The sequence below is a fragment of the Dermacentor variabilis genome, chromosome 1, assembly GCF_050947875.1.
Source record: "Dermacentor variabilis isolate Ectoservices chromosome 1, ASM5094787v1, whole genome shotgun sequence".
NCBI lineage: Eukaryota > Metazoa > Arthropoda > Arachnida > Ixodida > Ixodidae > Dermacentor > Dermacentor variabilis.
In genome coordinates this window covers 56,954,209-56,981,280 of record NC_134568.1, presented here as the reverse complement: position 1 = coordinate 56,981,280, position 27,072 = coordinate 56,954,209, and the positions used below count along the sequence as shown (strand labels likewise).

The window sequence follows — 27,072 nt, the reverse complement described above, 5'->3', positions numbered from 1 at the left end:
TTTGGTAGAGGCCCTACCGTGTCTATTACAAGTCGTCTGAAAGGCTCTGTTATTAAGGGCACTACCTTTAGTGGAGCTTTCCATGTCTCTCCTGCTTTACCAGAGCGCTGGCAGGCGTCGCATGATCTTACAAGGTTTTCTACGTCTTTGAAACAGTCAGGCCAGTAGTATTCCATAAGCATTCTTTCCTTTGATTTGTTTATGCCTAGGTGGCCGGACCACCCATTTCCATGACAGAGACTCAAAAGGTCCTCCCTATACTTAGTAGGTACGACTAACTGATCTAAAATCCTACCCTTTCGATCTCTGTAGTGCCGATACAACAATCCTCCTCTCTCTCATGTATCGTCACGTTGCGCCTAGCAATGCCTTCTTTGGCTTTGTGATGTAATTTAGCTAAGCTCTCATCATTCTTTTGCTCGGCGGCCAATGACTCTCTATCCACACGTAAGAGCTGATTTCTTTGAGGCCGGTGATAATAACGACCCTGTCTCACTTGTGAGTGCGTCAGCTTGCTCTTCCCGCAGGCTTGAACTTTGACACTCTAGTGCTACGCTCTCATTGAACTGGTCAGCTGGCAGGCTTTCCTCAACTGCTTTTTAATCACTCGAGCCTAGCTCGGATTCGGTTATTGCAGTTATCTCCATTGCTACTTCCGCTGGAGCAGCTTGTGCATTTTCGGCCGAAAGCGACGCGATTTTACGAGCTTGGCCTCGCGTCAATGCCTGTACTACGCCCTCTCCCAGTTTAAGCCCTTTTTCACGCAGTAACTGATTTGAACGATTCGAAAAGATGTAAGGGTACTGCAGTGACGAAAATTTGGAAACTGCAGCCTCAGTCTCTAGCTCCTCGAATGGTCCACTGATTTTGACTTTGGCCATGGGCAGACACACGCTGTGTTCTTCTACAACCTGTTTGATCCATGCTACTTCTCCGGTAAAGTCACCTACCGTCACGTAAGACGGATGGACAATGTCCATCGTGGCGACACTGTCTCTTAGCACTCGGCATGGTGTGCCATTAACTTGCAGGCCGTGAAGATATGGACTTAAAAGTTCCATATTCTCGTCTTTTGCCTTTACGTAGGAGAAAACTACGCTAGGCTTCCCGCAGTTTACAGCTATATGTCCCAGTTTGTGGCATTTGTAACAGCGAATTGGTCTAAAAGATTCGAATTTTCTTTTCTGTTCTTTTTTTGCGGTTTCTCCGTTAAGTTTCTCCTCGCTCTTTTCTGCGGGCTTTTCCTCCACGTCTACAGGCTCCGATCGTCTAGTCTGCGAACCCTTTTTGAACGGAAAGGGTTTCCGCGGTCCATTTCGACCGTCCAAGTTTCCGGCCTTGGCGTTCAACTTTCTACGGGTTGCGTACTCTTCGGCTAATTCAGCCGCCCTTTCCACAGTGTTTACATTCTCTCTGTCTTGCACCCACAGTTTCACAGCTTGGGGGATGGTTTTGTAAAACTGCTCTAGACACATGCATTCAACAATCATATCTCTGCTCTCGTTCGCTTCCGCGCTTTTCAACCACTCGACTAGGTTGGCCTTTAAGCTATATGCAAACTCCGGATGTCCCTCGCTATCTTTCTTGCCTGTGCTCCTAAACCTTTGCCGAAAAGCTTGGTCTGAAAGGCGGTATTTCTTCAGGAGACTAGCCTTAACTTTTGCATAATCATATGCATCCTCTGCACTCAGTCTGGCGATTACTTCCGCCGCCTCACATGGCAACATAGACAGCAACCGCTGTAGCTATGTACTCGGGCCGAAGTTCATCTTTTCGCAAGTCCTCTCAAAATTGCATAGGAACAAGCCTATGTCGGTCCCGACCTCAAATGGCTTTAATAGCCTGTCCATGCGGTACGATTCTGCCTCACTTGATCGTCCCAGAGCGCCTTCACTTCCTTGAGACAACTCCAAACGTTTGTTTTCAAGTTCCAGTTGCATTTTCCTTAACTCGCGATTTTTATCGCGTTTTTCTCTTTGCCGTTTCTCCCTCTTTTTGGGAAGTTCCAATACCATTTCAATTTCTTCCTCACTGGCCTGATTGGAAATTAGCTCCAATAATTCCGACTTTAGCATTTCCTTGCGTACATCTAGGCGCAGTTCCTCACCAACAATCAACAACTCGTGTCTTAGCAGTGTCCTTAACTCCATGATTGCTGCTTTACTGCCTTGATCCTGATCTCTAAATCTAGCTAGGAAAACAGAACCTAGCTAACACTCAACAATCTAGCTTCCCTACTGTTCTAAACAGAACAACCACAAAATGAAGCCTAGAGAGTCAAAGCAAGAACCAAGCACTCACCGCAGTCACAGCACCACGTCGCAAAGTCCATCTCACCACTGTCAGCCAGTTGTCAGGATTGGGGGCTCAATGCCATCGCTCGTGATCCGTTGTCAAGATTGGGGTCCGGCATGAATTAGAAGGTAGCTGGCCCATGCCGTCGTCCAACTTATCCACGCTGAGGACGTTGATGAAGGGAAGGACTGCTTCTCATCAAGAACGAGGAATATGGGTTTATTTACAGTATTTATATCAGTCTAACATGACTGTTTGAGAAAGTACATCAGTCTAACATGACTGATTGAGAGAGAGTGTGCCGAGCAGCCGCACAATAGCGGTTTTTAAACACTCGGTCCTCTCCCGATACAAGGTGATGCGAACGTTCGTTAGGCATCGCAAACTAGCCGCCTCTCCGCGGCACGGTTTACACACACACACACGCATACACACACGTGTTTACGGTACGAAACCGACACCACACGAATTTCATAGAACTCGGAGCCGTTCCGGGTAGCGCGTTGTCTTGCGTCTCGGTCGGTGCGTGAGAAGGAGTGTCCGTCGGCGTTCCCGCGGCAGCTCCCCCGCCCGTAGGAGATCAGGTCCGCTTTGTCGTGTTGCGCACAAAGCCTGCTTCGTCGAACTCCTTCAGTCACAACGCATCCTAGCTGAACCGACGGAGAGTGGAGGATACGCGTATTGATATCGACACAAAGTCGACTTCGCCACGCCGTGGCTAGAGGTTGGCGGCGATGCTCCCGAGATGTTGCTTCCACAGTCGCAACTGGTTGGCAAAACTTGCGCTGCAGCTGGCCGTATTTAACAACGTACGCTACGTTATGCGCCGGTGTTTATTTACTAGAGCCTTAGCCCTGTGGCTCTCCTCGCTTTGTTGTAGATAGGATGCATACTTTTAGGTAGGGGGGCGATTCGGAAGCGTTTACGCACGTCCAACGGAATGTCTTTCTTGTCAGTCGGGGCACCCCTGTCGCATTGGATTCCTACCCATTCCATGATCTTTCTCCCTGTTTTAGACTGGCCTAATCTTTCCAACTGAGACACTCGTACTGCCTCAGTGAGTTGAACTAGCTTGTTGTGAACCCCCATTTTGGGTACTGGCAAATGAAGAAGTCCTAGGCAACGAAGCCGCTCACGAGCTCGCCCGAGCACTCTACCACCGGGCAACTCTAGAGCATGCAGCCAGTTCCAGGGATAAAAGATAGCATGATCACGTACAGGGAAATTGTCGATCATTACAAAGCCGAAAGAAGAATCTTTCCGCCTCCGCATCGGTCTCTCTCTCTGGAGGACGCTCGCACTTGGCGACGCCTCCAGGGAAACAATTATACATCACCACATTGGATCTACTTAACACAGACGAGGGACTATAACGACGCCCTCTGCAAAATTTGTAAGCAAAATGGTACGCTAGACCATATAATATGGGAGTGTGCTGGCTCCCCATGGGCCAAGGAAAACATTGACAGTAGAGAAGCCTGGGAGGCCTTGCTCCAGAGCGAGGCTGAAGACGACCAGCGTCGAGCAATCCGCCTGGCCGTTGAGGCCGTGAGGACTCACCCTCTTCAACGCGCGGGGTCTGCTTCGTCCTCTCCCCCTACCTACGTGTAGATTAAGAGGCGGGCACCCCAGCTCGGTGGAATAATAAAGTTTTCAATCAATCAATCAATCAATCGCGCCCGTCGTCTGCTACAGTTCGGGCGTTGTCCGGGCGCTTTCTGCGGTGTTTTCGTTTGTTCGCCCTCGTTCTCTCTGCTTGTATACTTATGGTGGTCGTCTCAAATATATTTTTACGACGTCTTCCTTTGCGAGCATTTTTTCAAAGAGCTAATTTCTTAGACAACAATGCAGCTCTCAAAGGCAACGCTACAGTGCCAGCCGATCGAAGGAGCGCAAAAGAGCACATTGCGGGTTTTTCATGCGCGGATGGACAATCACAAAAACATAGCATACAGGAATCAAGTTACGATACCATACCTGCTGCGGTGCAACAAGTATGTCACTTCTACAACAGTTACGTTGATTTTAATCCGCTAAAACAGGTTTGCTCACGACGAGTAGTTCATGGTATAATATCGAATTTTTGCATTTCTTCACAGAAACGCTCGCCAGCAACACGGGGACTTAACTAATACTGGAGTTTAGATTCTACAAGCACCACTTGCTTCTTTAACTGCTTGTCAACATTAAGTGGTTCTTTCCGTGTTTACTTTAAGTGGCGGAAATTGGAAGTAAAGTTGATGAAGGCTTACAGCTATTTACAGAATACAAATAGGAATGTGCCAATATATATTTCCTTTTCCGTGATACACGTTCAACTCACTTGAGAAATTTAATGGTGCTTGTTGCTTGAGGAATATACATGACGAATCTGTTTGGCGAACTGGCACAGGCTGCTCGGCCCAATTTTTTTAGTGAAGTATGCCTGTTGGACCGCATGGCTGCAGCCAGAAAGAAGTCGAAGCGTCAATCATTAGTAGTATGGGACATATTGAAGATGTCGAAATTCTCCGGTGGAGGGTCAGAAATGAAGTGAAAGTATGTGCAAGGCTTGTGGTGATTTCTTTATGAACGTTTGCGATTGGATTGGAGCAAACTTTATTTAGCCTGCAGTTGGGCAAGGTTCTCTTTTATGTACCGACGAAGCGAATAGTTATCCGTTTGTATAATTAAAGAACTCTGGATCGAGACGTGGTGAGACAGAATGTGCTTGAATTTTCCTTTTCTAGGCAATCGAAGCTGCGCTGTAGTAGCTCGAGAATACTTTAGCCATTCCAGTTGGCGCTGTAAAAAAAATGCTTTATGGTTTCAATTCGAAGTTGTAGTGAACTGATGGGTTTCGCGAACATAGCGTGCCTCGTCATACCGACAGTCGATTGCTACCGTTACGTGATCAGGGGTGTGCCATATTGTCGATAAAGGCTACTGAGGGCTACTATGAAACATTTCATCACTTTCAATTGATTGGCTCTCGATCTTAACAACGAAACTTTTCTCTCAGGTGATTGCTACTATGGTGTTTGTGAATTAACTATGTAAATACTCTACATGACGCGCCGTCGTGTTAGCAGCCATGAGCAATTCGTTTTTTTTGGAGGCCTCTTTCAGACGAGGATGAATGTAGCAGCAAACTTTTTCATAAGAAATGCGCGCCTATTTTTTTAAGCATTAATGAATGGCCATATTTGAACAGAACAACACACCAGAGTAATAAGAATTATTATGACAGCTTCGCTGGGCAGTGTCTTTCTAACATCGGATAACATATGGTGACGTCAATTACCAAGATTTTTCTTCCATGTAAAATGCAATGTCTCTCATAGCTAAATACTAAGGGAATGTTAAATGTTTAGCGATGCATCATACACAACTTCGCGTGTTGAATTTGCAGACATTCTTTTTACGCAAAATTTACGGATAGACACGGCGCATATGTACATTGCAAAACCAGTAGTCCCCTTTAACGCTACATAGCTTGCGATATCCAAGCCGCAAAGTTTCTCGACTCACACGCTTTTGAAGAAGAAACCCTGGTTAAGGCATGGCAGCTCAAAGAAGCCGACGTATCCTTCAATACGTACGGCTCGAGCCACCCATACCCCAAGCATACACGAAGGGAACGTGCGCGCGCGGGAGCCGAGCGAGCCGGAGCGAGCGGCGCCCTGGCCGTGACGTCACTCGCGAGAGGGCGCCACTCCTAATTGTCGCCGCTAAGCCTCTAATACCGAACATGTGTTTTTGACATTCCCAAGTGTTCGTTTGGTCATAGGGAGGTCTTATCAATCGCATTTTTCGTAGCTTACAAAGAGCGACGCGAAGGTTCGTTTAAAGAATACACATAACAACCTGACAGCTGGCATGGCGACGAGCGGTGCGAGCGATGACGGCGGTTTGACGCGAAAGACGCGAATGGCGAAGAAACGGGAGGCATATTTTGCTTGGGCTGAATACTTGCATTCGGTAGCGGAATTAACAGAGATGGAGGAAAAGGTACAAAGCGCCGTGGACAAAACTAAGGTGAGCTTCACTCTTTGGGTCGGCGTGCGTTCGTGTTCAGCGTTGTTTCTAGTGCGCACTTTGCATACTGTGACTGGATTTGTCTGTCGCGGTCTGTCGCCCTATTTGGTGCATACTTGGCGTAGTAAAGAATCACAAAGACGCACCACAGCAGAAATTGACTGGTGTGCGTGCGCACTTTCCTACTATGTCACGTACGCATCAACTAGGCCTGCAGCAAATCCTTTGAAGTCATTCCGAATTTTGGAGACTGTGGAAAGGCCGACCTAATTCTTTGCCCCCGTGGCACCTCGGAGTGGGAACTCACTAGAAAGCCAAAGGGGCCTGTACTGGGGACAAATTAAGCGCCTGCCAGAGGGTGTCTGCTAACGCTGTAATCCTCCTACTCACCATTTATGTCCCCTTTCAGTTATGAATTATGATGGGCTACCAGTAATTAATAAATGTGTTGATGTTGCGTAATGTTATTCCCTGGTGCTGCGGACTTTATTGAAAGAAAGTCAAGGCACTAGGATGGTTATTTGTGCATTTTCCAGGGAGTCCCCAAAAATTACTCTGTAATTACATTGATTCACTGCGCAGCCATTCATGTCGTGTTTTTCACAAAGAGAGTTGAATGATTCACTCGAAGTACTGGTACAAGTTAATTATTCGCTGCATCCATTAGGAGGAAGGAGAAACGTTTCCTTTACCGTTGGCCGAAGAAATGCGGCCTGTTGAAAAATTCTGTCGGACAAGTTAGTACCTTCATTAAAGGTATTGTATTAGCAATACTCCATTTTGGATATAAGATAGCGCTCATAAAAACCAGGACGCACAGGAAGAAAGACCAACACTCCACTAGCACAGAATTCCAAACTGAAGTACTTTTCATACCATATACATATATGCTAAAGCAAGCTGAAATACAAATGTGGCATGAATTGCCAAAGCCATCTGATTCAGTTAAAGGAAATTGCTTCCACAGAAACAGCATTTCCTTGTCATGCAAACCGACTGATGTCCAGCTAACAGTTTTCCTTTTTTTTTGTAAATGTGATATGCTTCAACCACTTCTCGGAAAGTCTGATATTTGTGTCTTAACAACTGCACGATAAGCAGCACAGGGATATACTGCTGGAAGCTGCATTCCTGACAGACGCACTATGCTTCTAACTGTACATTAGTGTCCTGCCTGTTCCATGGAAGTTTTGCCACATGATGAGGACATTTTATAAACCATGCCACTATAACGGGGTACCAACTTTAGCATGTGTTTCATACCACACTTGTCTTGAGCTGCCTCATGCTGTTTGGTAGTCCAGTTGTTGAAAGACCGCAATTCAGTCCCAGCTTATTCCTCGCAAAAAAGATGACATTGATGACATATCGCTTTCCTACGTTCCTGGAACCCATGCGCTAACTTGTGCTTGTACAGAATGTGTGCTGACATCCGTGAGTACTGCTGGTCAGCTGTTTGGTTTTTATGTGTGCTGTTTTATATTCAAAATGAAGCATTACCGACTCGCCACAGTCTGTTTCATTGTAGCTACACTCTGCACATTCAAGTGAAACGGGGCCTTGTTGGGCAAACAGAAGGTTCAATTCACCCATATCTTGGTGCCCATGCTCTTTTTCTCACCACTACTATTAGACAAAAGTGGCAGAAACATGTCATGTGCACAGATGTCTACACTGTGACTGAGACAGACTGTCTCAGTGTGGTCATAAAAGAGATTGGATTGAGAAATTTCAATGACCCACAGGAGTGCACAGGTTACTATAAACGCCGTAGTGTGTTGTTCCAGATTTACATAGAACACCTTGGGTTCTTTGACATTCATTGAAAAAATACACTACAGCTTACCCATGAGAGCTTTAGATTCTCTATTTCTTTGTCTTTCTTTTTTTGAGACTCGCTGCTAAGCTCAATATCATGGATCTGATCACAGCAGCAAAGGCCGAATTTTGATGCGAGCGAAACGCAAGTCATCTACTTAGATTTAGGTGCACATTCAAGAACCCCAGGTGGTCAAAACTAACTCAAAAGTCCCTCACTATGGTGTGCCCCATAATGAGAGCAAGGTTTTCATACGTAAAACCCCAGAATTTAAATGATTTAATCTGAAATTTGTTGAACCTGCAGTTGTCTTGTCCATCCGTTAAAAGTACGAAATGTGGCTTGTACCGCACACTTGCCTGCATTAGACTTTCGCTAGCTGTGTGGTTTATTTCCAAAAGATGCTTGTGAAATTTAAAGCGCTTATACTATTGATACTGTCAAAGCATCAAGTGCACTGTTGTTCAACAGTGTGTGTAGAATGAAAATTCTACAGAAATGAAATGATAGAACCGAAAAATTGTGAAAGTGCTGAAATTGCCTCTTGCAGAGGCTAAAAAAAGAAAAAAAAAAACGTAGCACTGTGGTTTGACTGCTAATTGCTACTTTCATTGAGACAGGTAGGCTTTTGTCGACAGTTGCTATAGTGCTGAAACAAGCGCCAAAGTGGAAAAAAGAAAAGATACAGTCCCCGAGACAGTGCCTTCCTGAAGCAGTGGTATATGAAGTATGATATACACTGCTTTGTGCTGCCTTTCCTCACCACCACTTCTTGTGTGTGTGCGGGACATTGACGCTGTATTACTAAGCGGCACCTTCATGGACTGTGTGACAGTGCCCACACAGGCAATATTCCTTCTTTCCCTCTCATTCCTTGTACCCCTTATCCAATACAGGGTAGCCAACCGGAGATACCCTGCTTTCCAAAGACCAGCTGCCGTGAAATTTTTTGCCCTCTATTAAGGTTGATTTCACATAGTGCATATTTATATGTGAAATATGAGTAGATGCATCATGAAATGCTAGAGAAAGTAGCCGTTATTGATACTTGAAACTGAAAATAAAAAGAAATGCTACTATTACTGCTCGCCGGTAGTGGCGGCGTGCATGACTTGTAATGTGCAGCTCCTTGGCATGTCTTCCAAGATTATGCAGCACCTACAGCTGCCTGTGGCATGCTGAAAAATCTTTGAGGTGACTTGCTGGGACTTGTGCCATGTGTACTCACCACTAGCTGCGTGTGTCGTTCACATAGGTGCGATTTAAATGCTTTTAATAACTTGCAAGAAAATAAGACAATTTCTAGCCCTGCAATACTGACAAGGTTGCTTCTGGCAGCATATACTACTCATTTATTGCCAATTTAACAAAAGTGAAATTTTGTTGCAGTTGGCCTTTAGTTTCCTTGTGTTTTCTTTGTTTTTATATGTCTCTCTGCTGTTGGTTTCATGCTTTTTCAACTGCCGTGGTTGGCCCGCATTAAGCGCAGAAAGAACAAAAATGCAGGAGCCATGAGATCCAGGAAAAACATGGGGAAGGCGGGAGATGGAAATTCAAGGCAATGAGGAAAACGAGAACAAGGTAGAAGTGGGAGCGAACATTTCGACAAGTGGACTTCTTTTTCAAAAGACACGTCCACTTGTCGAAACGTTGGCTGCCGCTTTTACCTTGCTCTCGTTTTGCTCAGGAAGAATGAAAAAAACATGGACAGAGTGTGCTCTTCATACATTCATAGGATGCCGGAATAATAAAGCCAACAGGAACCAAACAAAACAAGGCATGCACCAGCACACGTACAAAAAGTATGACGCCTAATTTTGCGTAACGTCCCCTTGTGATTGTGGAAGAATTGCCAGCTCCTTGTAGCGGTGCACTGACGCCATGTGTGTCAAATCATTCAAGTCACGCAGTTGTGCTGTCTACCCTGCCTCAGTAGTTTCTCAAAAAGACATTAGGTGATATTGCATTTTATTTCTTGTACTTGTCACGTTACATATTCTTCATGTGTATTTGTTCCGTTTGGTTCTCACTGCCTTTTGTTTGTGATGTCCCATGAAGTATATACGGTGTTCCAAGTAGCATGGAGCTAAAAAAAATAACCCTTTGGTGTGGATGAAACCAAGTGCATGTTATTAGCGAGCTCCTAACAAATCCTCTAGTATTCTTTGGTCTTATTCATTTATGGGTGCCTGTGAATTGCTCTCTTTAATTAAAATATACACAGGGTGTCCACCAACCGGGAAAACCGGGAATTATTAGGGATTTTGAGTAGCCTGGAAAAAGTCAGGGAAAACTCAGGGAATTTGGGCCTCTATCAGGGAAAATTAGCGGCAATTTTATTGAAAGCGTCGAAAGTCGCGGTAATGTTGGCTCGAGCAACAGACAGGAATCGTAATGAATCGTCTTTGACACCCTGTCGTCGGCTGGAGGAGTTGCCAGTGTCCACTCAACGACCGACTTTGCGGATTCCCGATAATTTGGACGGCTTCGCGGCACCGCCACGTACCCCATAGAGTCAACATATCAGAACGTGTGAAATTTCGGACGCAAGAACTCTTCGCCGTCCGATTTTCGGGACGTTTTGCCCTGACCGCAGGTCCGAAACGGCAATAATCAAAGGCACCACCGCCGCCGTTTTGGTTACTTCGCCACCTCGAACCGGCACTCTCGCACGTAGATCCGCTGGCAGCCGTTGCCACCACTGCGGCAACGCTAGGCCTAGCTGCTTCGACGTTCGCTACGAAGCTTCTTGCCGTTGGATGCCGAGTTTTTTATTGAAAGAATTAGCTGCTGTCAGCAAAGGCACGGACTTCGAATTTGTGGTCCTCGTGATTGGCTTAGAAACTTAGAAAACACGGCGCGTTGCATAATGCCGGTTCCCGAAAGTTAGCTTCGCCTCTGTACAGAAGTGTTACATGGTGAAGCATACGCAAAAGTATTGCGGTGAAGCATAACAAGCGTGGGAAGGGGCTATTGCCACGGAAAACAGTATGTATTCCTTAATTATACACACGTGCACCCGGTATTTTCTGTCATAGTACGTGCGCCGATATGCCTAATATGTGTACCGACAGGCCTTCAGAGTGTTTTCGAACGTGCCTGTGGCGGTTTGAGCCCCTAAGGGCAGTAAATGACACGCATTTATTTTTTTTCCCACTGGCCGATTTTTCGAACATATTCGCGACCCCTAAGGAGTTCTAAAAATCGGCCGTGGCCTGTGCAACTGACCAAAATGCTTCAAATGGTCCTTGGGGCGAACGAGTGGCAGAAGGAGGACAAGAACAGAAATGATGTACGCATTGAGGAATAAACAGGAAAGGAAGCTTGCTGCCACCGTTTTGAAGGTGCTTGAGCTCAAAAAACAAAGTTTTGGCTGATGCCGAGATGCAGGTGTCCCTCAACCAAACCAAAATAAACTCGTTAAAGCAGTGAAACACAACACTCAGGCGTCATGCTTGGGCTGAGAGTATGTCAAGACAGTTGAGGTTGACTTACGAGCGGTTGAGAGAGAATCTCAATTGTGACAGAGTTCGGGCCTCATACCACTGGGCTTGCTATCAGTTGATAGAAATAGCTCATATTCGAATATATTTGCTTCTATGTGCATCTCCTTTTTATTCGTATTTGTGAATGTCTGAATGTCCGTAAAGGCTACTCAACAATAGACCATATTCACACTATCAATCAAGTGATAGAGAAATGTGCAGAATATAACCAACCCTTATATATAGCTTTCATTAATTGATTACGAGAAAGCGTTTGATTCAGTTAAAACCTCAGCAGTCATGGAGGCATTAAGGAATCGGGGTGTAAATGAGCCATATGTAAAAATACTGGAAGATATCTATAGCGGCTCCACAGCCACCGTAGTCCTACACAAAGAAAGCAACAAAATCCCAATAAAGAAAGGCGTCAGACAGGGAGATACGATCTCTCCAATGCTATTCACAGCATGTTTACAGGAGGTATTCAGAGACCTTTTAGTGGGAAGAATTGGGGATAAAAGTTGATGGTGAATACCTTAGCAACTTGCGATTCACTGATGATATTGCCTTGCTTAGTAACTCCGGAGACCAATTGCAATGCATGCTCACTGACCTGGAGAGGCAAAGCAGAAGGGTGGGTCTGAAAATTAATCTGCAGAAAACTAAAGTAATGTTTAACAGTCTCGGAAGAGAACAGCAGTTTACGATAGGTAGCGAGGCACTGGAAGTGGTAAGGGAATACATCTACTTAGGGCAGGTAGTGACCACGGATCCGGATCATGAGACTGAAATAACCAGAAGAATAAGAATGGGCTGGGGTGCGTTTGGCAGGCATTCTCAAATCATGAACAGCAGGTTGCCACTATCCCTCAAAAGGAAAGTGTATAACAGCTGTGTGTTACCAGTACTAACATATGGGGCAAAAACCTGGAGGCTTACGAAAAGGTTCCTGCTGAAATTGAGGACGACGCAGCGAGCTATGGGAAGAAGAATGATGGGTGTAACGTTAAGGGATAAGAAAAGAGCAGATTGGGTGAGGCAACAAACGCGAGTAAATGACATCTTAGTTGAAATTTCCTATTTTTATTTCCATTACTATGTTGCGTTTGTGGTTTTACAAGTGCCGGTCAATGTGCGAGTAACAAGAAAGATGCGAGCTCGAAGAATGCCTCGAGTAGCGTAGCAGCAGTGTGTTGGGCAAGTTTGAAGGTGGGAAAGGGCAACTTCGGCGATTTTTCGATGCCAACGGATGTCAATGAAATTCGCTGAGTACGTTCCTCTGCACACTGTCGTCATGTCCTCAGAAAACAAGTTTCAGAGTTGCACAAGGTTTTTACAAATTAATTTAATAAATTGCCTCGAACAACCCACCTAACCTGCTCCTCAGTTAATGTCAACATTGTGTATGACTAGAACTTGTTGCTGGGCGAGTTGGTTGGGATCTAATGAATATATTGTTCCGCCAAAAAGGAAAATAAAGACTTAAGAAGGAGTATGAAACGACAGATCGAGTGCTTGATGTGTCGTTTCATACTCTCCCTCCTAAGTCTTTATTGTCCTTTTTGGCGCAACAATGTATTCATTAGATGTTGTGTATGACACAGGCACATACCCGGGGGAGGGGGGGGGGGGCTCGACCCTTAGCCCTCCGAAATTAAGCAGCATACCCCCCCCCCCCCCCGCCACCACTCCTCTCACACACTCCATAATCACCGTCACATCAGTGTTGAGACTCAACAGCTATTCGGTGGTCAACATTTTGCTGCCTTATTCTCTCCTTTTGGATGGCGGTTGTTATCGGCATCTCCTGGGGTATGGAGCCCAGTTTTCTCATCGATTCGGTGCCCACACGATGAACTCGGGATGTGTTCAGTTGTCACCACTTATTCAACTATCACGTACATCGCTGTTGCTTTGTTAGTTCAATCTTCTTTGTTTAGAGTGATCCAGGGACCAGGAAAGGCATTCGGTTCATAGTGAGCTGGTCTGTATGCTAGAGGAAGAAGTTGCGGCCGGAGAAAACGCCAGTTGCATTTAACTTCTCCTTTTGCTTCATTATTCGCTCGAGTAATGGCTCGCCACAACGCTGGCAGATCCTTGGAACCATATTCCCGCGATATGAGTTAGATAAGGTGGAAAATAAAATAATGCGAAACAGCATCCATCATCAAACCCTGCAATAACCCTTAAAACCGTAAGTAATATGACTGTCACCCATTACCTTTTCTTGTTTTTCACAAATTGTACAGCACTTTTCATGCAAAATTGGCAACTGGAAACAAGAGTCTCAAGGAGTTGAGAAATTAAGTGATATACTAAGGGAGAGAGCCATGGCAACAGCCAAACAGGAAGGAAAAGCGAAAATTAACAAATTTAACCATTGTTTACGAAAACATTTACGGATCAGCATCTTTTTATTTAAAAATAAAGTAGAGAAAACACTGCCGGAAGTGAAGAACAATTCTGTGTATTTGGAATAACACTTCTACAGTTAACAGTCAAGTCGCCTGACGCAGCCACTTCTCTGCTGTGCTTATGTAGGTGTTTTTATAACCTTCCGCAGTAGGCGCCGTATGTCTAGAACCACAGCGTCCTGGCTCTACGTGGTTCTATGGGACAGGCGGCCACACATCGTTATGCAACTTCCCAGATAACAATACGAGTCGGTTTTGGCACTTGACCGAGCAGTAAACGAGGGATCCAAAAGAATTGTGATTATTCCGCAAATATATATTTCTCTATAATTCTTCCAGAGCTAATTCGAAGAAACAGTACTATAGTCGGGTACAACTTAAGTCTGCAGTAAAGCCCCACCCATGCCCTCATAGCCGCCAGCCACTGTTCTTCCGCGAGGCTGCAAATAATTCGTACTTCAAACTCTTCCTGTTACCCATATAAGGTGGTAACCACGAAAATAAAATTATTAGCACGTAATTTTACACATTTTCCCTTGCCTATTAAAGTGGAATGGCAGAAGCCTAATTCTTTATTGAATTGAAATAAAATACTTGCTTCGCTGCACAAATGTATTATCAAGTTTAAGTTCAGTTCAACTGAACTTAAACTTAACGATAAATAGTTGCAGCGAAGCAAGCATTAAATAGGCTCAGCAGTGAAGTGAATGGTACTGCAGACTTTTGAAGACTTAATCAATTAATTATGAAGTTTTACAACCCAAAACCACGATATGATTATGAGGCAGGCCATAGTGGGGGACTCCGCAAATTTGGACTACGTGGGGTTCTTTAATGTGTACCTAAATCTAAGTACACGGGTGTTTTCACATTTCGCCCCCGTAGAAAATGTGGCCGCCATCGCCAGGATTCGATCCCACAATCTCGTGCTTAGCAGCCCAACACCATAGCCACTAAGTAACCATGACAGGTAGGCTTTTGAAGAGTGAAATGCTCAGACTCCATACACTTTGTCCATGTCTGTTGCACACCTCATTGCTTCAGTCGATGAAAAGACTTCAAGAACAGCAGACGCTCTGGAGGTATCGGGTACAAACGCGATTTTGAAAAGGCCGCATGGCGACCATTATGTTTGCTTCTGTGATTGGCTGGCGGAGTAACACAACCCCGCGGGGTCCGTGTGCCTCGGTTGCCAACTGCTGTTTTTTTAGTTGTATGCTACTATAGAAATCTTTATTTTATACTTTTGCTTGCTTACTGTTCTTGGCAGTGTTCTTCTTTTGTGAGTCCATTTGATGTGGTTCCTTATTTGCCAAGTAAAGAAGAGGTGTATCATCTCACAGGTGTACCTATGAGATACACCTTATTTCATTTCTATTTTGCGGGTTTATGTCTCTTTATGGCAAATGGTGGGCGTTATTCACATTTGTACTAGTAAAGGCACCCCTACATCTCATTTGCATAGAAAAGTTACTTTGGGTTGCCCCCCCCCCCCCCCCCCTTGAAAAAAAATTCGCGCGGCGCTCGACGTTTCTGCGCATGCTACAGCAGGGTGTGGCATTTCTCGCGGTGCTCGGACGTTTCTGCGCGTGCGCGAGTAAGAGTGGGTGTGAGAGAAAAAATCTGGGGGTCTTTGCTCCTCGAATATATGTATATATGCTACCCGGCGGAGACACCCGTGTTGTCACACGAAGAGGTTCGCTCGGCTGCTTAGTCAGGTTTCGGTTTCATTTTTGTGCTTTTTTGCTTATTTAAATTTTTTTTTGAATTTGCAAAATTCTACTATAAGACACGTCACAGGAGGGTCTCGGGAACCTAAATATTCTATTACCTTGACATAGTAAAAAAAATCGCCTGAGTTGCACTTTAAGATGGCGACACGAATTCTGGGTGAAATGCATAGGATAGTTGCAAGGCAGCGGATTGGTCTTTCGAGGGACATTAGCCTCACTATTTTGGCGTAGGATTCGTCGCGGTGGCATACAGAAGTGGGGGGACCGTGTGTGGTTGAGGTACCAAGAAAGGTATCCTGGCGTCTGGTGCTTTGGAATGTGTCAATGTGGGCCTTTAAAGGAAAAAAAAAGAAAAAAAAAAAGAAAACCAGGAGGAAAGAAAAAAAAAAATGGAAGAACAAATATAAGGGTGACAGCAGTAAAAACGGGAAGGGGCAGGTGTACATTGGAAAATTGCTCGTATGGTTGATGTATGCATAAAAGTGTGGGAAAGAATTATAAATTGGAGTGTTAGGGGGGAGGCAGGAAAGAACTGGAAATGGAGGAATAGGTGAGATTGATGATCGAGGTTAGCTGGTGGCATAGCATGTTTTGGGCCTTTGTTAATGATATCATAATTTCTGGTTCAAGTTACAGCTTTTAGAGATTTTAAGTTGCCACGTGCCAAATTGATCCTTGTCAGGTGTAGGCATTTAAATTTGTGTGTGAGGTATGATTCTGTATATTTCCTCTCATGTGGTGAACGGAAACTTGTTTGTAATAATGTAGAGCCTTGATTTATTGAATATATGGCCATTTTCATTGAAGTGGCTGGCTACTGCTTTAGGTAAGTTGTGTTTCGTATCTGCGCGATGGCTGTTGAGTCTTGTATGAATTTGTCCAGTCTCACCTATGTATTGTTTGTTATAAGTGGCACATTCTAGACAGTACATTAAATTGCTTGACGTGCAGGTGAAACTCGCAGTCGCCTTGTGAAGGTAATCTGACGCTGTACTTTTTACTATAGTAGTAGATTCAATATGTTTGCATGTAGAGCAGCTAGGGTGGCCACAGGGACCGGATGCTGTGTTTGTCTTTAGCTTGGCATGTACAAGAATGTCCTTGAAGTTAGTGTTGCATCTGTAGGCTACTCTGAACTACCACGCCTAGAGCTGTCAAATGACATTGCTCATTTTCCCTTTACAATCAGCCACTACCGACAACGACTGCACGTGACGTCACTCCACGAACTCGTTAAATCTAACCCTCCGAGAATGATGAGACTGCATTTGAAAAAGATACGTTCTCCTATCGAAATGTTGGCCAGCCTTTCTGAGGCACCTTATCCCTGTTTATAACCTTTATACCATGTGTCCTACTCCATATGTTGACCCCCCTATTTGACTTTACATTTGAAGCTAGTGTGGTATGTATTCTGCATTGTGGACTCAAGTGAGTCGTTAGACAAGACTCAATATCTGAACTAAGTGGGAGTAGATAACAGCGACACAAACATTCCGGCCCTCTCCAATCATACAGTAGCACTCCCTTTTTTTTTTGGTAATTTTGAAGTAGGTCTATAGGGAACTAGTGCTGGCCAGGAGGTGTTGCAGCAGTACGATTGCCCTACTAAAATGTGTTGGCGCCATACAGTAGGAAGGTCACCAAAATGACACAATATCTTAAACAATCACAAACATGATCCTGTATTAAAGCTCGCCAATGCCTGATGCGTCCAGCCAAGCTCTGTCCATAGGAACACGCCTTCCAAGGAGCACATCCGCTCCCAGGTTCTCGCATGTCTGCAAGTCAGGTCAGACCTCAAGGATGCCTCAAGGTACATGTACACTCGCCCACAAAATATTGCGGGGTGCGCGAGCGCGTGGCGAAACGACCCTCCTCCCCTGCTAGCGGGGAACCCCTGGTGTCGAGGCCAACACCTTCGCGCATGCGCATCCCTCCGAGAGTGCAAGCGTGCATGTTTCCGTGCTTCCTCTTTGCACGCCAGCGATATCCGAATGCAGCCGCGAGGCACCCCTCTTGTGTTTGGCCCTGTGGCGGCTTCGACGGGCAAAACGTTATTTATACAATGGAAATCAAGAGTTCATTTTCGTCTTGCTTGTTTCCTTCTATAGAGCGCCTGTTCTGCCACGCTCTTCTGCGGGAGAACGTCCCGTTCTCAAAAAGAAAGAAGCAACGAAGATTGGCCACGAAAAGGTGCAGTGCAAAAAAAAAAAAAAAAAAAAAAGATGCGTTTGTCACCGGGCTCTATGTGTCAGCGCTTGTGACTCGACAAAAAGCGGCCGCAGCGGCGCGCGCAAGCTCACGCTTCTAAACACGCTTCACACAGTTTCGCCCAACTTGTTTCGCCTGTCGAAGTCGCCACAGCGCCAGTCACAAGAGGGGCAGCTTGCGGCTGCATTCGGATATCGCCGGCCCGCAAGGAGGAAGCGCGGAAATGTGCAAACCTGCGGTCTTGGAGGGACGCGCATGCGTGCAGACGTCGGTCTGGACACCAGGGGTACCCCGCTAGCAGAGGTGGAGGGTCATTTCCCCACGCGCTCGCGCACCCCACAATATTTTGTGGGTGAGTGTACTTCAGAATGAGCGGTGAACTTGCTAACATGTAATTGCAGCATGCCCTATAAAAAGCTGTTTCGTTTGGCTTGCAGACTGTGTTACGGCGCTGCTGTCCGCACGCAAAGTTTCAGCTCTGCTTCTCCATAGCCACTTACACATTGTAAAAATACTATACCTATTGTTGCACTAAGTGCAAGCAAAAAAACTATGAAAACAATGTTGTGCCGCTTCACTGTGGTATACTGTACAGCTGTGGCACCTCGGTCCTTATAATGCGTACAGCTGCTATCGCAGTGGCCCAGTGGATATGGTGTTCTGGTGCACAACACAACCTTGTGGGTTTCATTCCCGGCATCTGCAGTGGCCACCACATTTTGATAAAAGCCAGATGCAAAAATGCTGATGTACTTAAATTTATGTGTCTATTAAAGAACACCAGGTGGTGGAAATAATCTACTACAGGATCTCATATAGCCCAGTATTCCTGTGGAATATTAACCCCGTCACTCACCCACTCAATCAATCAATCACTCAATCAGTCATGTGTACAGCATATTGTCTTTCCCTGCAGTACGCTGTCTTCGCTTCTGTCTTTGTTGTCACCTATGACATTGGCTACTCCATTCAACATTAGAAATGTAATTGTGGCAAAATGTTTTTGAACTTTTAAAATTCTTTCAACTGCAGCACTTGAAGACCCTGCTTCAGGCAATGCATTTATCAGTGATTGTATTCTCTGAATTACAGGCTTCTAGACTCAATTACGTCTGCGAAATAGCTGAGGCTATGAAGGAGGAGAAGTACCTGAAAGCTCAAATCGCCTACTCTAAGGCAGCTGTGACAAACAAAGACGACCTAGCGACACTGGTATGTACCCTCTCTGCCAGAATGGCGTAACTCTGGTTGCCTTGACCCTTAGCTCACCTATGCCTAATGTAACATTAAGGTTTGGGCTGTTTGGTGTTTACCATATTTAATTACTTAGCACCGCAACACTGACAAGCAACTGTGAACAGGAGCACAAGTGCTACTTTTTACAGTTCTATGGGTGAGAAGAACTAAAATAGTCAACCGTTGCTCGTCGCACAAACAACACTTTCACTGCCTGGTGGGTCATGGTAGTTATTCACCCTGTGTAGCTATGTGCGGTTTTCCTGCAGTGCGCAACCAATGTTTTCGCTCGACATCAATGAATAGGAAAGATACTTGTTTCTGATTTGACTCATCATGGAGCCACCTCACTACATATTCAAGAAGTAAGAAGCAAAACTCTCCGTTGACCCACTGGTACGTCACAGTGCACCAGTGGGATATGACGAGTACACAGAAATTGGGACTTCAAAATGTGCTGCTGCACTGAACATGCAAAGTGCGCTGACACAACAGAATATGAAACAAGCAAAAACTTGCAGGAGTCATAAGGGTCGTCATCTATGAAACAAGCTAGAACAGTAAAAGAATGGACATAACAATAAAGTTGTTCTACATGAGGTGTCATCTGTCACGTCGCTAGGGTCGAGGAATCAATTGCTATCAAAGGAGCATAGTGTTCTTTCATGTGGTCTATTTCTGCAGCTTCCATATTGTTTCTGGTGCCATATTTAGGTGCCTAGCTGAGATTGTGCACAATATGATATTTTGAGGCATGCATTTTCATCTTGCTTGGAGCTCTCCTTGATGAATGTCAGTGCTCTGTAGGGATCCGAAACACTTCAGGCTTCCTTTCTGTCTACACTGCTTGTTTTTTGTGCCGTGGCACTTATGTTTACTTTCTTGTGAGGCAACTTGTCTTATTCATTGACCCTTGATTGCTTTATCATGCAGTGCTTTTAAATGGTCGCTGTAAACGCCTTTCTAAGAGTGAACTCCTTTACATTGGTAGAGGTAGTAAAAAGGTGTGAGTCAAATCTATTGCACTGACAAAATGAAGGCATAGAAAATGTGGCATAACAATGTTAACACAATATAAGGGAATTGAAGAGTTATACCTATTGAAACAAAACATAGCCTTTGCACAAAAAACTTCCAGGCTGTATTGTTTAAGGTATGAGGCCATACATAGAAATAAAGTTAAATAAACATGTTTTGGAATGGTGTAAATGTGACAATGGAGTCTTGATTACAAAAGCAGTAACAGTCGAACCCCGATATAATGAAGTTGTCCTTGCAGCGAAAAACTTTGATAAATTGCAAATTTCATTAATTCGACTTTTTAAAGTTTCAGGATTAAAAAAAAAACACAAATTCCCAGAGCATTCCAGGTGGATAACATCTTGTCAGTAAGCACTTGTAAACATATCGTAAGAAGGTTGGGCCATAATAGCGTGGCCATGAGCACCGGCGCGTGCAGTGCCGATAGCACCAAGATCAATGCGTCGACTTGGCTCACGGCATTCGAGATCTGCATGTGTTGCGTTGCACAGTGTTGTAAATCTTGGACTCCATAGCTGACCGCGATTAATGCCCGCAGGCGATGCCCACATAATAAAAACAAGTGTAAAAAGTTGCGGATATTAGTCCTGAGCCTCCCTCACCCCCCCCCCCCCCCGAATCGCTATAAATCGCCAGTAAGATGGAGCATTGATGGCGATAGCAAAGAGACTACACGAAGTAAGGTTTGTAGTTTTATCAGTGTCATATGGGCTCAGCCAACATTAACAGATCGCACTCGATGACCACAAACTCGCAGTTACAACACGAGTGAGCACTTCGTACCACTTCTCGGAAATGAGATTACGCGACCGCCAGCACTAGGGATGCGCGGAAACAACAAAATGTGCGTGAAGGCACCATCCATTTTGGCTTGCCGCGGGGAGATTACCTCCAAGATCGATACGGCTTATTGCCCGTGCACGGACAAGCCCGAGGAGGAGAAGGCAGATAGGCACGCGTTCCTGGCCATCCCTCCCCCCCCCTCCAGCGGATGTTTGAACACGTTATCGCTTGTTCACTCCCTCCCCGTCCCTTTTGCACAAAAGGAATCGTCAGCTCTCGTGTTTCTCCGACTTGTTTACCAACGTGGCAAATGGAGCAGCAGTGTTTCCTGCTTACCACTGTGTCTCGGCGCGCACGCTTTGACAGCAGTTCTGCTGCTCAAACTTTTCATGTAGAAGGACGCTTGAATTAACTTTTCCCTCGGCTGTCATAGTGTTTTGCTCTGTTTACTAGCCATGCAGGCTCCTAGTACATGATTGAAAAGGTCAAAAACATTGTTAAATTGAAACTGTCACAAAGTTACTTTTTCGATAGCAAAAAATAAATACACGGTTTTCATGCAACTACGATTGGGACATGACCACAGTTTGTTACATTGCGAATTTTGTTAAATTGAGGTTCATTATATTGAGGTTTGGCTATTTATTTCATGAAACAACAGTTTTCCAAGGCTTTTGTCCGAGCAAGAAACAGATGTGCCCATACTCAAAAGAAGAAAGAAAAGTAACCATTTGGTCAATGCAAAGCTCTAAAAGAACTGAAGTTGCAGCTCAAACAGTTTTTGAGCTATTTAATATCAAGCAAATCCTGATGGTTGATGCACTAACGGGCGAAGCAGTACTTCAGTGTCATAAATCACAAGTGCACATCTCAGTTTTTGCAGAAAACGTTTGTTTCATATTCTTCTTGTTGGTCTTCATAGCACGTGGTTTTCATGTCTTTCCATGGCAACACATAAATTTTGGATGTAGCTTAAAAATCTCCACCAAGCAGAAAATGGTAATTAGCGTCATAGAAATCAATACTGTAGTTCTCGAACTGCTGACAAGGTAGCGGAGTAATGTTGAATTCCAATGGCGGAGTCGGAGCAAGTTTTTCTGCTCATTTCGGAGCAGGTTTGTTCCAATGACGCAGTGAGGGCGGGAGTAAGGTGTTCCAATGAGAGAGTCAGAGGGGATTCAGAGCGGGAGTCACTCCGTGGAGCAGAAAAAGATGCTCCGCCAAAATCGGCGAAGTGGACTGGAACTCTGCGTGACGTATTTCCTTTACCACGTTTGTCTGCTGGGAGGCACCACCGGTCACGACTCGCGACGAAGCAAAAGCTGCTGCACGCTTGGCGAGATATCCATTCCGCACATTTAAAGAAACAACAGCTGAACGGCGCTGAAGAGACAAGTGACCGGTGCGGCGGTGCTGGGAGCAAACAGCGGAAGGAAATGACAACATGCAAGGCATCCTGGGTAACTCGGAGATAGAAGTTCCGCTTCCGCCTTGCTCCGGCGGCGCAGGTTGTGTTCCACTCGCGGATTTGGAGGCGTTGCTCTACGCCAGAGTCGAGTGCTCGCTCGCGGAGTCCGTCGGCTGCTCCGACTCCGCCATTGGAATTCTACATAAGTTACTTAACCATAGTTACATAACCTAAGCTAACCATACTTAGTTACAGGATATGTTCCCTGTAGGGAACATATCCTGCAACTCTCTCTGTTCCCTCTGTTCCTAATATCCCTCTGTTCCACAGGGGTTCATTATCTTGCATCTGCAAGAAACCATAGTTGTGTGGGAAAGCTACACTTAGTGCTTCTAGAAGCTATGCTGGACACAGCACAAGTGGCAAGTGTGTGTTCTGAACCCTTTATCTTGAACTCTCAAGTGCACTTGATTGAAGAATGCTCTTGTGCGACAGCAGTTAAATGATTTGTAAGCTGCAAATAAAAATATCCCTCTGCATGCTCTGATGCGTGGCTTAGGAAAGGATTCTTATCCACATAAGTGTGGGGGTTCCATCTGTTGAAGTGTCAATCAAAAGTAATCCAGAGTCCTCCGCTGTGGCATCCATAGGCGGAGAGTTCTCATTTTTCCGGGAGGGGCTGGGGCCTGACCAGCTTTCCGAACCATATATATATTTCTTGCGCTTGAAGAAACTGCGCTGAAGTGACGGCGTTATGAGTATATACAAGATCTCGTAGTAGGAGACAATTCAATTTCACAGCCTGCTGGCTGCCCTTTAGTAAGGCAGTAGTAATAAGGACTTTATCAATGTCCTTCAATGCAGAATAACAAAGATGCACTTCGCGAAGTGTGGTTTGTACATGTGCTTCCAAGGTGCGCACTCAACAATAAGAAACGATGCTGTAGTCACGCAGCAATAACGAAACCGAGCCATAGCCATGTAGCAGTAAGGAAACCAAGCTGTAGCCACGCAGCAATAACGAAGTCAAGCCATGGACACGCAGCAATAACGAAACCGAAACTTCTAGCCCAAATTTGACTGAAATGCTTGTTCGGATCCGCACATAGTACGAGGTGAAAATTTGGGACGCTAATAATCGGAAGAAAACCTTGTATTATGCGTGGGTTTTTACGATATCATAAGAAGCCAACAAACACTGACATCAAGGACAACATAGGGGAAATTACTTATACTTACTAAAGGAATTAAAGAAATCACTGGACACATCCTCCGTTGCCCAGGCTTGGAAAATTGCCGATGTGATCCCTGTGTTTAAATCTGGCGATAAACAACAAATTCGTAATTACCGACCCATCTCCCTAATTTCCATTTGCTGCAAGCTTCTTGAGCACATTATTCACAAGCACATTGTTCAGTATTTAACTTGTCATATTCTACTATATATATATATAGAACTGTGTATGTTGAGCGAGATAAGAGCTGCACTATAGGCATCGCAGGCAGTTTTAACTGGAGGAAAACTTGGCAAGTGCGCCTCGAATGATAAATTGTTTTGTCTAAACCGAAACAGCGCGAATTGGTAGGCTGCATGAAAGAGAGACATTCTTATTGAATGACAGGAAGTTATTCGGCATATATCTGGCGATCACTCAGGAAATGGTTGTTGTGGAACGACGAGTCGGTTCTGATGTACTTCGCTATAAAAACGCGCGAGATAGTGTCGAGCAGCCTATATTGGCTTTTGTGTGTGTATATATATATCAATTCTAAATATTGTAAGGCAGTTTGTCGTGTGCGTATCATGGACACGCATGCTTATATCGCCTTCCGTTTCCCTACCACGGTTGCGCTTTAAAACCAACAGCGCGCGCATGCGATCCCATAGATGAGATGAATACATATATATAGAAAAGTATCAGTCACAGCTCTCGTAGTATAGCCTTCTGAGCCGTTCCCTTTTCTTTTTCTTCTCTTTGTTTTTTCTTTGAAAGAAGTCCTATTAGGGTTATTATAATTACACGAAGGTATTTCGCCCTCGCCAGCAGCAGTACTTGAGATAGCTATTCCGGCGGCTAGCTTCCCACGCTATGCGTGGCGCCCCCGCACCTGTTTAAGCTTTTTCCTAGACGCTAGAGCTACACAATATCCGCGCAACCTTGAGCGATCGGAAAGCGCGTTTTCCACCCTGGGCCGACGGAGAGGGGAGATTTCGTTCTGGCCGCGAAGCTCTCTACATCTCAGTAAGGTGCCTCGCGGTGGTCTCGTGCAGAAGATGCCCTCTCGGTGAGCGCATATTTCCCCCCTCATCTTTTAAGAGATTCAATACATACAAGCATTTGTCTCGCAAACCAGATTTATTTCAAGGGAATTTCCCACGTCTCAATAATTTCTCTCGTCGTATACGAGTGCTGATTGCCGTGTTATAGTTTGTTAACGAAGCTTCCCCTCAAGTCTAAATATTTTAAGGCAGTTTTCCTAGTGTATAAAGCCGCTCGAGTTCACGCTGCTCCTCTGGCGGCCATTTTTCAAAGAAATTATGCCTTCCAACCACTCAGAATGCCGGTGACAACTTCACGTTTGATCAATTCTGGATATTGTAAATAGTAAACAGCTACTTTTGCTTACATGATCGGCCATGACATTGAAATTGCTGATACAGCGGAAAGCATTGCTGATACAGCGGAAATCGACTGCCGCGGACAACATCAGTCCCTTTCCACATAAGTATGAGGCTCGGAGCAGGAGCTTTGGCGCTTGAAAGTAACCGTTGGCTTGACGAACCAACCGACTGAGCTACCTTTCCGGGCAACATTGAAGGATCACGAGTTCAAATCACATGTTATGTTCCTTTTTTCTTCCTTTTTTTTCTTTTTCTTTTAATGTATTTTCCTTCCTTTTATCACTGTACGGAAACCCTCCTAAAAAAAAAAATTATATATCCTCAATTATGTGTGGCCACACATGTGCAGGTCATAAATACCAGGTTCTCTAGCCGAGTGCCATCCATGCGGTATAACCGAGCTCAGATTGGTCCACCTTGACTGATCAAATAGGGCACCACTGTAGGTTAAATGAGGCGTACAACTCCTGCGGGACCCGCCGTGGTTGCTCAGTGGTTATGGTGTTAGACTGCTGAGCACGAGGTCGCAGGATCGGACCCCGGCCACGGCGGCCGCATTTCGATGGGGGCAAAATGCGAAAACACCCGTGCACTTAGAATTAGGTGCACGTTAAAGAACCCCAGGTGGTCGAAATTTTCGGAGTCCTCCACTACGGCGTGCATAATCAGAAAGTGGTTTTGTCACGCAAAACACCATAATTCAATTTTTAATTTAACTCCTGCGGGGACGGTAGAGTATCCGTCTCCAGTGCAAGAGGACCGTGATTCAAATCCCGGTGCCGCGCAATTCTCCACCGGGAAATACAAAAAAAAAAACCGTGTGTTGAGAAAATTGCACAAACAGGCCTGGAGTGCGGCCTGATCCCGGTGACCAGAACCGGTAACGCACTCTCTCACCAGAGCAGGATTGGCCACCCTGGTGCAGTACTTGGCCACAACCTCCTATATGAATACAACAATCAAACCCCGGCCCTCAGTCCCCAGCAGCCGCGAAGCAACTGACCACGGCGGCGGTCAGATCTGTAACGCTGCAGAGGGTGCTAAGAATACCTGGCTCCGGACAGGCCGCCATTGGAATCTGAACCTGGCAACGTTTAATGTTAGAACGCTATCTAGTGAGGCGAGTCTAGCAGTGTTATTGGAGGAATTAGAGGGTAGTAAATGGGATATAATAGGGCTCAGTGAGGTTAGGAGGACAAAAGAAGCATATACAGTGCTAAAAAGCGGGCATGTACTGTGTTACCGGGGCTTAGCAGAGAGACGAGAACTAGGAGTCGGATTCCTGATTAATAAGGAAATAGCTGGGAACATACAGGAATTCTATAGCATTAACGAGAGGGTGGCAGGTCTTGTTGTGAAACTTAATAAGAGGTACAAATTGAAGGTGGTACAAGTCTATGCCCCTACATGCAGTCATGATGACCAGGAAGTCGAAAGCTTTTATGAAGACGTGGAATCGGCGATGGGTAAAGTCAAAACAAAATACACTATACTGATGGGCGACTTCAATGCCAGGGTAGGCAAGAAGCAGGCTGGAGACAAGTCAGTGGGGGAATATGGCATAGGCTCTAGGAATAGCAGAGGAGAATTATTAGTAGAGTTTGCAGAACAGAATAATATGCGGATAATGAACACCTTTTTCCGCAAGCGGGTTAGTCGAAAGTGGACGTGGAGGAGCCCGAATGGTGAGACTAGAAATGAAATCGACTTCATACTCTGCGCGAACCCTGGCATCATACAAGATGTAGACGTACTCGGCAAGGTACGCTGCAGTGACCATAGGATGGTAAGAACTCGAATTAGCCTAGACTTGAGGAGGGAACGGAAGAAACTGGTACACAAGAAGCCAATCAATGAGTTAGCGGTAAGAGGGAAACTAGAGGAATTCCGGATCAAGCTACAGAACAGGTATTCGGCTTTAACTCAGGAAGAGGATCTTAGTGTTGAAGCAATGAACGACTATCTCATGGGAACCATTAAGGAGTGCGCAATGGAAGTCGGTGG

The 27,072-nt window shown here is 45.2% G+C and overlaps 1 protein-coding gene across 4 annotated transcripts in view; it reads left to right on the top strand.

Annotated features, from left to right (window-relative positions):
• LOC142578117 (uncharacterized) overlaps nucleotides 1-27,072 on the top strand; it is an 80,596-nt gene that overhangs the window by 26,598 nt on the left and 26,926 nt on the right. For 2 of the 4 annotated variants that reach the window (XM_075687539.1, XM_075687529.1), the window contains exons 1-2: nucleotides 6,018-6,312; nucleotides 19,070-19,189. In XM_075687539.1, the coding sequence (XP_075543654.1) occupies nucleotides 6,154-6,312; nucleotides 19,070-19,189 (279 nt within the window). In that variant the 5' untranslated portion in view covers nucleotides 6,018-6,153. Of the gene's footprint in view, nucleotides 1-6,014; nucleotides 6,313-9,027; nucleotides 9,096-19,069; nucleotides 19,190-27,072 lie in introns of those variants that run through there. The other 2 variants (XM_075687540.1, XM_075687532.1) reach the window with 2 other exon arrangements.